Genomic DNA, 15,545 nt, shown 5'->3' with positions numbered 1-15,545 from the left:
CAAACACACCAAAAGCAACCTTTAGTAAATATACCTCCAATTATCTGACAATGCCATACACTGTCCGATAATTGGTCTCTATTTGATGGTGAGTATATTCACTGTCAGATCCAAGCAGCAATTATAGCATGGTTTGAGCATGTTGGAAGATTTCTCATACCTGATAGAGTAATGATTTGAACTCTGTCACGGCCATACACAATTATGTAATTATTAGCCGTAGCAGCCGATAATTGTCTGTTCGTGTAGATCCTGTAAATGCTCAATGTGTGGCCGCCTTTAGGAATGAAAGCAACACATCTTTTCATATATGGGTTAGCTGGTGCACAGGTGCTTTCATTACTAAGTGGTCTGGGAAAACGTGACCAGTTAGGGATCCTGGAGGACTAGTGTTCAATGGTGAATCAGCCCCAAAGTCACATTCTATGTTAAAGGAAATTAGATTAATCTGTAAAGACGAAATTTAAAGGTTTTATTAAATTCATATCCGTACACAAACCAGTTGCCTTCCCATTTAAAAGATTAAATGGCATTATGCGTTATTGCTGTGGACTGATTTGCTAATATAACCCAATGTGAAAACATTGCAACACCAACATTACTATAGTATTGACCTAAAAGGTAAGTATTCACATGTATACAGCCAATTAGATGCAGCCAATCGGCGCCCATTCATATTTTGACAAGGAGTTGAGCAGGAGCCATAGTACACCTATACCTTACGACCACCCCAATACTTTAATTTGGCCATGCTTACATTTCCTCTCCAACTCCTGTCTATTTAGCACAGTACATAATTTCAGCCAGCATTGTTATGGATGTGTAAATGTTTGGTGCAGTAAAAAGGGCAATTTGTGGGGGTGGGTGGTGAGTGCAAATTGTGTATTGCATACATTTCTATAGGAGACCCTCTGCCTCATAAAAGCAGAACTGATGTGGTAAATGACAGCAGCATAAGGCAATATGATGAAATTGAAGTGCTAAAAACCTACCAGGAGTACCTAGACATCTGCCTCTTATAGGTCCTAACTCCTAAATCCAAACAGGGTAGATGTAGAAGTAAAAATACCCAAAACAATTCCAAAGTGTAGCCCTCTAATCTGTATGCCAATATTAAATATCAATGTGTAATCTACTGTATTAGCCTTTCAAATGTGTTAAAAAAAACAAATGTATGTATCTCCCTATATATTAATACGTGTGTGTGTGTAGCATGCAAGAGCATGCAGTATTTGCTCTGCATGCAAAAAAGAGAGAAATGTGGTTTGTTCTGCTACATAATATACTGCCAACTACTACAGGATACTGTATGTGTATATGAAATAAATATCAAAATCTGCTGAAACTAAAACCTCATTCCTATTTTATCTTATGTAGGACACCGCTGTCAGCCACACAAGTGGCAATTTAAAATCGTCTATCACTGCTTCATGGACGGCTCCTGAAGGTGAAGGACCTGTGCGCTTCAGGTATGTGTAGGGAATTGGGAACTGCACCTGAGATACTGTATGGGTCATTTTATCTTTTTCAGATTAAATCTATTGAATGATGCAAGGTTACAAGTGTTGCCTAATATTAAAAGTATGTCATTTTACTTTCCTCTGTTCAATATTCTCGCTACTCAATTCCTTTTTTCTTATCTCTAATACTATTTATTATTATTTTTAATGGAAAACATTGTTGCATCATGCTTGCAACAATGTTTTGACTCATAAAGGAAATAAGTGCTTAATAACATTTTACAGCTATGTACAAACAGACTGGGTTCAGTCTGTGGTTAGATTTCAGTAATTGCTAAAAGGAAAGAACCGGTCAGGAGACTCGCAAAGCTATTTTGAAGATTGATAACCTTACAATCTTTTCAGAAGCTCCATATCTCTTATGTCATGGGGAACATAATGTTATCACCAGTCTTTGGTTTGTAGAGGCGTGGTGCTCATTTGTTTACTAAGTTATACAAACTAAACAAGACAGGTTGCAAGTTCTAAGGAAATATCCCAGACTGCAGAGTATTTTAAGACTTGGAGGCCAATTTAATGAAGCCTGAAAAGCCCTTTTACACTTCATCCTATACATGAAAAGTTACTAGCCAACAAGCTAAAGCTGGGTACACACCTATACAATCATCAGGCCATTCATCCAATATCGAGAGATCGGCCATTGGATTGTATAGGTGTGTACGATGTCCCGATGCAGGAGCGTTAGCCGATATACGGCTTTTAATGCTCCTGCAGCTGTCGGGATCGGGAGGTCGCATCTTTTGTACTGTTTAATATTTATCGTTTCGACCTCCCGATCCGATAGAAGCCTGTACACACTGTGCTATGTCTGCACCACAGTGTGTATGCGGCTTACAGGCAGCTGACCCCGGATCACACTGCAAGGCTGATCGGGACAGTTTTACCCGATCAGCCTGCAATCGAAAAAGTGTGTACCCAGCTTTATTCAGCTAGTTATTCTTATTGAACAAGAATCCCTTCAGTACCTATGGAGAATGGACAAGTAAAGCTGTTACTCATTCCTTTACCACTTATTTTCCATGTCGCCTGAGTGGCTGAATGTCGCAGATATATCCCGCATTTGACCCAAAAATTGAAGCATAATGCAGTCCCCTTAAAATGTACAAAGATGTTGCAGTAGTGTAAATTCTAGATAATTAGGCCCGTAAAATAAAACAAGAAAAAAATATTGGGAGCACTGCCAGATGAGAATAAATCTGATTTAATTAATACACATGATAATCATAAAACACATATAAAATACTGCTCTAAATAGTGCAATGATGTACATGTAACACTGTATCTTAAAACAAATAAGATCATGCAGACCAGTGAAAACTTGCAATCAGATGGTAAATATCGAATGTTGCAAATAATGTAACAATCCATTGCTTTCAGTGGCGCAACAACGACCCCCGCAAACCACGCCGTGGCTTGGGGGTGCCAGGGGCTGGACATAAGGGGGGGTTGAGAGAGATTTTATTTATTTTTTTTGTAAGTAGCAAAACATGTTGCAGACTCCCTTGGTACTGTGGGACAGGATATACATTATTTAAAAATATTTTTTTTTAAAAAAAACCCAAGACTATAATTAAGGTTATGTTAAATGTTAGTTTAGGCTTAATCCATTTAACCACTATTAATACAGTCACTTTCTGATGTATTTATGCAGCTCACAAAGGGGCAAATCCTGTTGTTTGTTTGAGAGTGTTTCCTCTGTGCAACTACTGTATAATGCCCCAAAACTTGATCATACTGTATTAGGCCTGTTATTGTGTTCAGCCAATTATAGCGCATACAGTATATACGAATCCCAATCATGAACTTTCCAGGGGGAGGCATATTTTTGTCGACATTCATAATGTCAACATGAGATTGTCAACATAGTCATAATGTCAACATTTTTGACATATTGACATTGACCATGTCAAAATACGTCATCTCCCTAACCTCCCCTCATGTAGCCTAACCCTAACCTCCCCTCATGTAGCCTAACCCTCACCCTAGCGCCTAACCCTAACCTTCCCTCATATAGTCTAACCCTCGCCCTAGCGCCTAACCCTAACCTTACCTCATGTAGCCAAACCCTCTCCCTAGTGCCTAACCCTAACCTTCCCTCATATAGCCTAACCCTCGCCCTAGCGCCTCACCCTAACCTTCCCTCATGTAGCCTAACCCTTTTGTGATGTCCTCTGAGGGTGAAAAACTACCAAATGGAATATGCACCAAACATTCTGAAGCTAGAGCACAAACATAAGTGACTTGCTAGTGGGATGCCAAAAAGTGGTGCTCTCCAGTATAAAAAAAGATTGTCACCCTATTTTGTGATTCGACCCACACGTGGAATACTTCTGCTTATGTGACTTCTCTTCTTCAACAAAAAAAACTATTTAATTAGAAGAACCTCGATGGTTAGTATGGGAACTGTATTACAGAGAGAAGTTGTCAGACTTTGTTATGCCTGTACTGATTACTGTACAGTGACATTGTGTTGATTACTTTACAGAAGCTGATTTCATTCTATGTTTCTGCATTCCTACATCATAAACTGTATCTCCCTCAACTAATCTTTAGGTAGCTACCATTTACATGAGTGTGACAGTAATTAATTAATTTACTATGACATTTTGTTTTTAGGCTATTATAGCCTGTTAATAAGCAAATAAGTGAAATATCTAATGCTAATCTTTAATTTCTAATAGATCATAAAATATTTATATAAACTCTAAATCTATATTCTCATTCAAACCCTGTGGTTTGAGAGATTGCATTTCAGGGTCCATGCAGCTTCTTGTCTGCATAGGATCCTGAAACGGTCTCCAGCCCTACATGTCCTAGATACCACCTCCAAACCAATCAGTTTTAAACCTGTTGGATCACCAAAATGTGACTCCGAAAAAAATGTCTAGGAACACTATCAAAAATCTATTTATAATGTTTCTTCTGTGTTCCATAAATCTAGACTTTAAAGCGCATGTTGTACTTCCTATTTAGTATAGCCCACAAGGACAGATTAGTAGGTATATAACATATTGAGACTTACAATTGATATGAGTTTCAATAGAGAACTAGGTTTTGGATATTGCTGAACATACACTTTTTGTATTATTTGCAGCAAACAAACATGTGGCACTGTACCTGAATATATCACAACCAAAGATAGTGGGGGCGCTAGAAAGAAATTATGTCAAAATTATTTATAATTAAATTGCAAACAAACCTGTAGGCCCGCTGCTTCCAATGAGGAGCTGACCCTCATATAAACAGTAAGTAGAAAAGGCAAAAGTTGGGCGTTCTCCCAATTTTCACTTCGTTTCTTCTGGGTGCTTTAGTTTCCTCCAACAGTTCAAGGACAAACTGCTAGGTTAATTGGCTTCTGACAATATTGATTCTAGTGTGGATCTGTGTATGGCAGAGCATAGGATTGATGAAACATTTTGGGGCTCATGCAGAAGGAGTACTACACCAGTGTGATTTTGCGGTGCATGATCAGAAAGCAAATGCATGCATATGTGTCACTGAAGACCTTCTCACATCTGGCACTTATGACTGGAAACCTGGAACAATGAGGAGTATCTGGACAGTAAAGAAAAGCCATGGTTATGCTAATCCTGACCTGCTAGGAGGCATACATTTTGCGCTTGCAAAAACACGCTGATGACTCTTGACTCCTATGTAAAACAATGTACAGCATATTGTGGTGGTGCTATATTAATAAGGGATAAACCATATTGTCGGAATGGAATTTCTGAAATATTCTATCCCTACAAAGGGTTAGAAGCAAAGTGAGTGATTACTACCACTATCACTTTGCTTAGGGGTTCGGACCCAGCGTGGCCTGTGTATGTGTCAGTGGGGGTTGATAGGGAGAGATTGGAAGGATTACTCTCCCGTAAAATGTGTTTAAAATAGCCCATAAATTAGTCTGGGCTATGGTGTTAACAGCCGGGTTCAATCTGACAGATTAGCAGCAGCTATAGTAAATTGAGTGGTTGAGCCCACTCCTGAGGATACTTGCCTTTGGCAGGGACCCCTTCCTCCTGCCAAAATGTTGTTTTCCAGGGATTGCCCACAAAACATATTCGGTAAATATACTCCTTTTGAGATTCACATTGGACTCCATGTTTAGCCAGGGAAATGTTTCCTTTACATTTAACTGCCTCTCAAATGGCGGATGAGGTTTACATTACATTGCATGATGCGAGTGGGCTACCAGTGAGTGAATTTAAGGTTTGTCTATAACAATATCAGGTGAGAGCTGCACTCAAGTGACAGACTACACTACAGAATAACTGTCTTTGGGGTCTATTCAGCAATGATTTATTTTACATAAAAAATACGGAAACTATGATTTCCGTAATTTTTTTCTTTTAATGTAAATCCTCTATTCAGCAATGAGTTAATGAAGGAGATAATGCAATAATCTTCTCCATTAATCCCCATCTAGCAGAGTACCACTCTAGGGATCAGTAATTGATCTCTACAGGGCTTTAACGCTTTTTGCTATTCAGCAAAGCAAAAAGCATTTAAATTACTCGAAAAATATTTACTTTATATAACGCCATCTCAGAATGGTGTTATATGATGAAAAAATGCATTAAATTCCCAGAAAACCGCAGGTACAGAGGGAAATTTTCCCATAAGTCCCTGCAGCATCTTGTAACTCTGCCCAGTCTCCGTCCTTGCTTTGCGGTGACCGCCGACAGGTAAGTCACTCTAGAGCATGTCAAACCTGTCTAAATTGATAGACATGTGTACACAGGCTTTATATTAGCCTGTATACATTTATATTTATGTGCTTTTATATTTAAAAAAGATGTATATTTCTGTGCTTTTATATTTGAAATGTATATATCATTTTTAAATATAAAAGCACATAAATATACATGTATACAGACTGATATAAAGCCTGTGGACACATGTCAATCAATTTGGACAGGCTGTATTTGGACTTATCCGTCGACTGTCACCTCAAAGCAGGGACAGAGACTATTCCCGAGCGCATGACTGAGCATGCACATAAGCAGACACAGGAGATACCGTTTTCGGAAAACCAAAATATTGCTGAATAGCAGCCATAAATATGTATAATTGATAAAAAATCGTGACAATGTTGCGCGATAATATTCTGGGCAACACCTTCACTTTTGCTGAATAGAGCCCTTTGTCACAATATTTTAAAATAAGCTAACATTGCATAATACATACGATGATGTGTACATTTTGTAGCGCTTTGTAAAATATAAAAATAAAGAAAGGCAATATACTGTAAACCTCTTTCTTTCTTTGCAGAGCAACTGTTTTGAGTAGTTACACCACGTTCTGGACTGGTTTGGAGAGTGACACCATAGTTGCAGTAAGTCTGTAAATGGTACACAGACCAATTGGCATGGCATGTTCTGTGTGACATTAAATTGTATACATACAGTATGAATGTGATATGTACTGTGTGAGACAGAATATAATAACCATATTTTCCTTACAGATACAGATGTCTAATACCACATGCGGTTCTCGGAAGTATTGCCTTACTAGTCCGGAGAACTGTAGTCCCAGTGACAGCAATTGTCTGTTCATGTCTTCAGTTCCCTCTAGTAATGGTTACGTATTTGAAATGAGCGGCTCAACATCAGGTTATGTGGCCATTGGTTTCTCGAATGATACAAAAATGGTAAGAAAAAGGGGTCTCATTTCTTTTTTGTTAAGAAACTCTAAGACAAATACCTTAAAAATTCTAGGACAGATGTGTCCTGCTACAACATTGCTGTGTACCCAGCAAATTGAACCACGTATGGCACGAGGCGTGTGCCCATGATCAGATACACACACTGCATTCACACCCCCATCTCCATAGGATTGCATGGTGCGATCGCAGTGCACACCGTAGCGTATGCTGCTGCGGGTAATCGCATGGCACGATGCGTGCGCATGTTTGTAGCGTGATTGGCAAAGATGTAGCAGGACACATCTGTATAGTTGCATGTGGATGCCTTTGTTGACATATAACATATGACAGAAGGGGTTTCAAATAGAACCGAGTCCCAGCTCGAGTCTTCCCATAAGTCAGATCTCTGATCTAGAAAAAAGGATCTTGCGTTTTTTTTTTTTTTATTGCATGTAAGTCCTTCCCTCATGATTGCAAATGCGTCCTATCAGATCATAATTAAATGGCTCCATACATCTGAGAGTCATGATTCCTTGTTCTGCCAAAGGCAACTGGAGCTGCTAATCGGCGACCAAAACCTCCAATCAGCAGACCTTGATGATCGAGGATTCGTCAGCGGATCAGGAAAATTCAACATGTTAAAAATCCTTGATTCAACAATTTCAGCCATTGTAGAGTCTGGATCGGGGAATCAAAATTTTTCAACATGTTAAATATTCCCAATCCATCGCCCCCGATTTCGGTAGAACACGAAATTTCGTCAGTCTGTGCAGATGTATGGGCCCCTTAAAATGCAGGCGGTCAGGATGATCACCAGCTGTTTATGAATGGCTTGATTCCTCAAACAGATATGTACTATTACTGTTTATTGGTGTGGCTTCTGTGATCTACCCCAAAGATATTTGCAATTGGTCTGTGAAGACAGATTCCCAATTTACAGCTTTTGTGTTTGTTTATTGTTTAGCACTTTAATTTTGCATAGCACCTGTATGTAAAAGAATTGTATAGGGTAAATGCAACTTATTTATTAATATTCTGTGCAGTCTTTTTCATATGATGCTTCATTAATTTACTATATTGTGTAATGTGGGCCTGATTCAGCAAGGATCACAACTGCGATTACACTCACAATCAGTCAATTGTTCGCGCAGTGCATACGCAGAACGGGACTGCGATCGCAGTGACTACGCAGACCCATCGCAGAGTGATTGACAGGAAGTGCCATTTGTGGGTGGTGATGGGAGAGTGGTCGGGCGAAATGCAGGCGTACCAAGGCGTTTGAACGCTGTTGCCGGGGCATTCATAAATTATCCACTGAGATGCCATACACAGCTTGTGTACTCTCTGCGTGCATGAAGGTTAGCAATTTCTGAGTAAGGTCTGACCTTGTGCAAGTGTGCCTGAGGCTCCGATTGTACTCGATGTTATCGATTATTTTGCAGTCTTGCTAAACATTAAGGATGTGTGTAAGGTAAGATGGTCGTTCTTATGTAGTGCTATCAATTGCAATGGATAAGCATATCTTCACAGTCAGACTGCATGCGTAATCGCAGCCGCGATCGCAGTTGGGATCCGTAGTGAATCAGGCCTTGTATCTTTAACCTCTGCAGTGCTGCTAACACTGGGCCTGATTCAGATGTGGACACAAATGCCATCGCAGCTGCGATCTCCCACGGATTCGAAATTGTGAAAATATGCTAATAAGGCTCTCAACATTTAGTGCTTGGAGACACTCACTGAAAGCATCTCACATCCGCCGTTAACACACAAAACCAGTACCCTGAATGCAGATCAGGTGGCCATCAGCCTTATGAGTAAGTCTAAGCTGTCGCAGAAAAAGCGGGTCTCCAGACAGGCAGAGGACTCTCCTGCTGCGAGCAAGAATGCTGTGGCTAATTTATGGATGCCCAGAAAGCGGTGTTTAAATGGTCCGACAAGCCTGCATTTTTCTAACCACCTCCCCGTTACCTTCCCTAAACACTGACTACCTGTCACTCACTTTGCGAGTGAATCCTCTGTGTGAGCATAATTGCAATTCAATCGCTGCACTAATGCAGTGCAGATCACACGTATGCAGAATCGCTAACAATAGCTCAATCTGCTTAAATATCGCCATTGCGTCAACATATTAATTAGGGCCCACTGTCAAGCCACATCTCCTGATTTTTTTTTATGTAATAAATCTGAAGCGATAAAATAAATCACTGATTTTTTTTTTTTAAATAAATATATTTATGCAGCACCCACACAAATTATACTTTACAGTGCCGTCAGCGTGTATGTGTGCACTGATGGCACTTTCAGAAACTCCCAGTGACTGTCATCACGTCCTGTCCCCACCGGTCATCCGGACCAATGGGGAAGATCAGATTTGTTTATTATTCTCCCCAATCAATGAGGATGAGGAGTCCCACTTGTCATCCACCGTTACATGAAGATGACATATGGGGCTTGTCTTCCGCAGCGAAGGGGTTAAACTATAATGGTCTGTGCTGCTTCAAGAAACTCTTCAAGACCTAAAGCAGGGGTTCCAAACCACGGTCCTCAAGGCACACTAACAGTCCAGATTTTAAGGATAGTCATACTTATGCATAAGTGACTAAAGGCCCCATACATCAGCAATTGATTTCAGCAATTCTGCAATTTGCAATTGATTGTGTATAAAAATCTTTCCCTTTTTCAATCGATTGCAAATTGCAGAATTGCTGCAATCAATTGCTGATATATGGGGGCCTTATATTAGTACCTCAGTTATTTTGATTTAACCATCTGTGCTCAATTAAATAGAATTAAAATCTGGTAAGGTATGAGAGCAAATTACAATAAACTATTTGCTCCCAAACCTCGGAAAACTGTTTAATCAAATTATTTAACTCAAATATTTAACCAACTTGTCTGAACGACCATTTTCATCTGTTTTCCGGCGTTTGGGAGCAAATTGCTGATTATCATTTACTCCCATACCTTACCAGATTTTCAATCCAACCAGCCAGCTAGTTGAATGGTTGGATGAAAGTTGGTCTAGTGCAGGGGATCCCAACCACAGTCCTCAAGGTACTCTACCAGTCCAGGTTTTGGAGATAGCCATACTTGAGCATAAGTGACTTAATTAGTACCTCAGTTATTTTGATTTAACCATCTGTGCACAATTATGGGTATCACTAAAACCAGGACTGTTAGTGTGCCTTGAGGACAGAGGTTGGGAATCACTGGTCTAGTGTATGGCCAGCTTTATTGTGCCTTGAGGACCGAGGCTGGTAATCACTGACCTAAAGCATGAAGCAGCCAGTCACTGGGGAAATGTTTGAATGTGTATATTGGGTGTGACTGAGATCAATTCTACTTTTATATTACCCACTGTTTCATAAAGATAAATATTGGTATGTAGCAATGCCACAATATATTTTACATTAAAGGTTCCCAATAGTAATTTTATGGTGATATGTTTTCTACAACTTACCATCTATCCAAAGCAGGAACCTTCAGAAATTATGTAAATTGCATTACATTTACTATTGTCCTGCTTTAAAATTTTAATTTACATTCCAGAGCATTTTTAATACAAATTTTCTCTTTTTATTAGTTTAATAAAATAATTACTTAACATGATGCCTTTAAGCAAAATTGTAGCAAATTACAGCTTACCAGTTACAGTTTGTTTTCTAGACCGTCATTGTACGGACCCCATAATATTGAAAGGTACATTTTGTCAACTCCTAATTTTTACCCTGACCTTAATACCCAACCCTGAAAATAATGTTTTTGGCATTTCATGTGTCAACATTTTGCAGGTGAAAACATTTTAACCATGTAGACATTATAGTGTCAACCTTTTGACTATCAACATTGTAGTTGTTGACCTGATGACTATGGGGGTAGGGGGGGGTAAGGTGCGCTCTTCCTGCTAGTAATGGTGATGGTGATGACTTGTGTGTGTTTGTGAGTGGTGTTAATTAGAATGTTTCTTCTGGTGGTGGTGATGTTTTGGGAGTGAGGAGGGTGTGATTGGGTATGAGTGTAGTTTGGAGTAATGTGAAAAGGGGAATGGAATAGGATCAAAATGAGGTCAGCGAGACACAGTAATTTTGGGCAAAATCTTTTATTGAGTAGTCACAATGCTGCTCTGTTAAGATCCCGGGCAGGTGGGTGGGGTTCAGTGATGAGTGGTGATGAGACTGGAGAGGTAGGTGGACCCTTTTAGGGGGCTCCTTCCCGTGCGGTTCAGTGACCTTGCACGTCACCCCTGCTGGACCTATGGTCGACAGTCTAGGAAGTCTCGGGGGGTGGGGGGATTTGCAGAGTGGGTTGGAACACCTGTGCGGCGTCCCGCGTATTGGTGTGAGTCTTGGCAGTACTTACCTACCGGTAGGTTTTTTGTTATGGTGATGTAGGTCGACGTTGCGGCCGTTGCAGATAGGTTGGAAGCTGCAGGTTTGTTGGTGAGCTGGATCAGCGTGTTGCTGGAGTGCTGCAAGTGCACGGCTGTTCTGATTGGTCTGCGGAGGTCAGCGACCGGAGTATGCAGCTGAATTTGGCTCTTGGTCGTGCCGCTGGTGGTGCGGAGCCCGAGGTGTGGATGGGTGAGCTGCTGGGAGGCTGGGTTGCAGCGTGTGTGCTGGGACCACCCCTGGTTCAAAAAAAGCCAGGGAGGGGAATGTGGAAAGTGTGACCGGGATGGAGCTGGTCACTGGCGATGTTGGCTGGGCGGACTTGCGGCCGGATGTGCGGGATGCTCTTATCACTGACGGTCCCTTGTGGAAATGGGGATCGACGGTGGAGACACCCCTGGCCAGGAGTGAGTTGCTGAGCACGCCTGGGAGCAGGGGGGGAGAGGGGCTGGTCCAGGGTGGAGCCGGTCACTGGAGGTGTGAGCGGTGCGGACCAGCAGGCGGGTGGGCTGAGAGCTTTCTGCACTGGTGGTCCCTGGTGGGGATGGGGATCTTTAGTGGAGGTCAGCCTGGATCGGTGTCTGGTTTGATGTGAGGGTCCCCAATGCGTTTCGGCACAGGTGCCTTCTTCAAGGAGGTGTGGGAAAGGTACTCCCACACAAAGGTGCAGCACCCCGAAACCACAACACACCACCCCCTGGTCAATGATGACTATACCCGTGTTACCATTTGTCACATTTGAGTCCTATAATTATTAGAATATATTATAGCTAATCATGTTGTATCTTGCAGGGAACTGATGATGTTTATATTTGTACCAATTCGTCAGGAAATATTATGGTACAACGGGCATATACCACTGGGAAAGTCGCTCCAATTATTACCAACACTGTGAGTATTAGAGTAAGCAAGCACTTCTTATGTGCAGGTAGAGAAAAATAGTGGTCATACTTCGGAGCGCACAGAAAAAAAAGCAGCTTAGGACACAATACTCAGGGTCTCCCAAACCCCAGAAATGGGAATATGCAAACAAAGTGGTAATGTTTCTATGGTGACTAGACAAGCAACTGAAAAGAAATCTGTGAACACAACTAAATTTATGGGTCTATATAACCAAGTGGATAAAAAATATCAGGAGGTACATAAAATAAACAAAATGATAATTAGCTCAACTAGAGCAATAATGAGAGAGCTATAAAAACACATGCTTAAAATAAACCAGATATAAAAACTCAAAGGAGCAACCACAGTCATGAATTGGGGGACACAAGTCAGCGTTGTTGTGAATACAGGGTATAAATCCTGAGTCACCCTCCAGTCTGGAGTGGGTTGCGATGTTGAGATGCAGCATGCAGTACAATCCAATGTGTTGATCTATGGTGTAGCTCTTCCTTGAGTCAATGCATGCTGTGCTGGTTTAAATAGGGCTGCAATCTATTCCATATTGGTTTGAATCTGTCATCACCGCAGTTTAATGTAACCGCCAAAGCCAGAAGTGAAGCATACACAACTTTCGGTAATCGCCAAGTCTTTTATTCCAAAATTTGATAGTTGTTTTACAGAAATCTTTTCAGTTGTTTGTCTATTTACTGGTTTCCAAGTGATATTAATTTTGTCCATTTATGTCTTATAATTAGGGGTGTGCACCGGCCACTTTTCGTGTTTTGTGTTTTGGTTTTGGATCTTTCTTCGTGTTTTGGATCTGGATTGGTTTTGCCAAAACCACCCTTCCGTGTTTTGGGTTCTGGGTTTTGTATCTGTAATTTTTTTTAAAAAAGCATAAAAACAGCTAAAATCACAGAATTTGTGTGTTTTTCTGCTCCTATGCTATTATTAACCTCAATAACCTTAATTTCCACTAATTTCCAGTCTATTCTGAACACCTCACAATAGTGTTTTTATATCCAAAAGGTTGCACCGAGGTAGCTGGATGACTATGCTAAGAGATACGAGTGGGCGGCACAAACACGTGGTCCATCTAGGAGTGACACTGCAGTGGCAGACAGGATGGCAGTTTGAAAAACTAGGCTCCAAACAGTACATAATTCAAAGAAAAAAAAGAGGTGCAAGATGGAATTGTCCTCCCACCCACCCTTATGTTGTATAAACAGGACATGCACACTTTAACAAACCAAACATTTCAGCGCCAGGGTCAGCCACACGACTGTGGCTGAAATGATTGGTTCATTTGGGCCCCCACAAAACAAACTGGCAATTAATCTGTCCCTGCACAAACTGGCTCTACGGAGGCAAGATGTCGTCCTCATCCTCCGATTCCTCACCCTCTTCAGTGTTGTGTACATCCTCATCCTCACAGAGTATTAATTTGTCCCCGCTGGAATCCACAACCACAGGTCCCTCTGTAAGTTCTTGAGGCTGGTCTCCCTGGAAGAGTTGATAATTCATTTTATGAACATCATCTTCTCCACATTTTGTGGAAGCAACCTCCTACGCCTTTTGCTGACAAGGTTCCCGGCTGCACTAAACACTCTTTCGGAGTACACACTGGAGGGGGGGCAACTCAGGTAAAATAGAGCCAGTTTGTACAGGGACCTCCAAATTGCTTCTTTTTCCTGCCAGTACAGGTACGGACTGTCTGACATGCCTACTTGGATGCTGTCACCGATGTAATCATTTAACAGACAGATGCACGCTTGTCGCTGCTGCTTTAAGGATGCAGGTGCGGCTACAGCCCACACATTTCACAAAGACAGAAAAAAAAAAAAATTTTTTTATTGTTTGTGGAGCACACTTTGAGGGTTACACCACCCTTTAACAGACAGACGCATGCTTGTCGCTGCTGCTTTGAGGATGCAGGTGGAATCTAGACGGGATTTGGAACCAGGGACACACTACCTCCATCAATTGTCTAAATCCCACTGCACTAATGGCGGATACCGGACCCACGTCTAACACCAACATAGCAGTCAAGGCCTCAGTTATACGTTTTGCTTCAGGATGACTGCTGTCGTACTTCATCCTCATCGCTAGGGACTGTTGGAGGGTCAATTGTTTAGTAAAAGTGGTGGTGTTCCTACTTCCTCTCTGGGATGATGAACAACTCCCAGCAGCAGCAACAGCACTAGGAGGAAGTGGTTCTTGATCTTTCCCTATTTTATTTTTATCAGAGAAAGTTTGGTCCTCCATTTATGTTATTTTTGCTGGAGACTAGTGCACTTTGTGGGTTACACCACCCTTTAAGAAATGAGCCAGCCGGCTCTTTACTTATGGGACACAGGCGCACGCTTGGCGCTGCTCCTTTGTTGATGTGCGTGCAGCCACAGTGCACACAAGTCACAAACACAGAAAATATATATTTTTTTGGTTTGGACTGGAGTGTACTTTGGGGGTTACAGCACCCTTTAACGGTCAAGCCAGCCGTCCCTTTACTTATGACACAGGCGCACGCTTGGCACTACTTTGTTGATGCACGTGCGGCTACTGCGCACACAATTCACAAACACAGAAAAAATATTTTGTGATTTGGTTTGGAGTGTACTTTGGGGGTTACAGCACCCTTTAACGGTCAAGCCAGCCGGCCCTTTACTTATGACACACGCGCACGCTTGGCACTACTTTGTTGATGCACATGCGGCTACTGCGCACACAATTCACAAACACAGAAAAAATATTTTGTTATTTGGTTTGGAGTGTACTTTGGGGGTTACAGCACCCTTTAACGGTCAAGCCAGCCGGCCCTTTACTTGTGACACAGGCGCACGCTTGGCACTACTTTGTTGATGCACGTGCGGCTACTACGCACACAATTCACAAACACAGAAAATATTTTGTTATTTGGTTTGGAGTGTACTTTGGAGGTTACAGCACCCTTTAACGGTCAAGCCAGCCGACCCTTTACTTATGACACAGGCGCACGCTTGGCACTACTTTGTTGATGCACGTGCGGCTACTGCGCACACAATTCACAAACACAGAAAAAATATTTTGTTATTTGGTTTGGAGTGTACTTTGGGGGTTACAGCACCCTTTAAT

General features: G+C 41.5%; 1 protein-coding gene across 5 annotated transcripts in view; it reads left to right on the top strand.

Annotated features, from left to right (window-relative positions):
• Positions 1–15,545, top strand: part of LOC148540744 (ferric reductase 1-like) — a 53,299-nt gene that overhangs the window by 11,363 nt on the left and 26,391 nt on the right. For 3 of the 5 annotated variants that reach the window (XM_088481988.1, XM_088481989.1, XM_088481987.1), the window contains exons 4-7: positions 1,378–1,469; positions 6,792–6,855; positions 6,985–7,170; positions 12,345–12,443. In XM_088481988.1, the coding sequence (XP_088338114.1) occupies positions 1,378–1,469; positions 6,792–6,855; positions 6,985–7,170; positions 12,345–12,443 (441 nt within the window). The remainder of the gene's footprint in view (positions 1–1,377; positions 1,470–6,791; positions 6,856–6,984; positions 7,171–12,344; positions 12,444–15,545) is intronic. The other 2 variants (XM_088481991.1, XM_088481990.1) reach the window with 1 other exon arrangement.

Source organism: Taudactylus pleione, unplaced genomic scaffold, assembly GCF_031769625.1.
Source record: "Taudactylus pleione unplaced genomic scaffold, aTauple2 ptg000017l, whole genome shotgun sequence".
Lineage (NCBI taxonomy): Eukaryota > Metazoa > Chordata > Amphibia > Anura > Myobatrachidae > Taudactylus > Taudactylus pleione.
The sequence above is the reverse complement of the archived record's forward strand: the minus strand, read 5'-3'. Positions and strand labels throughout refer to the sequence as shown.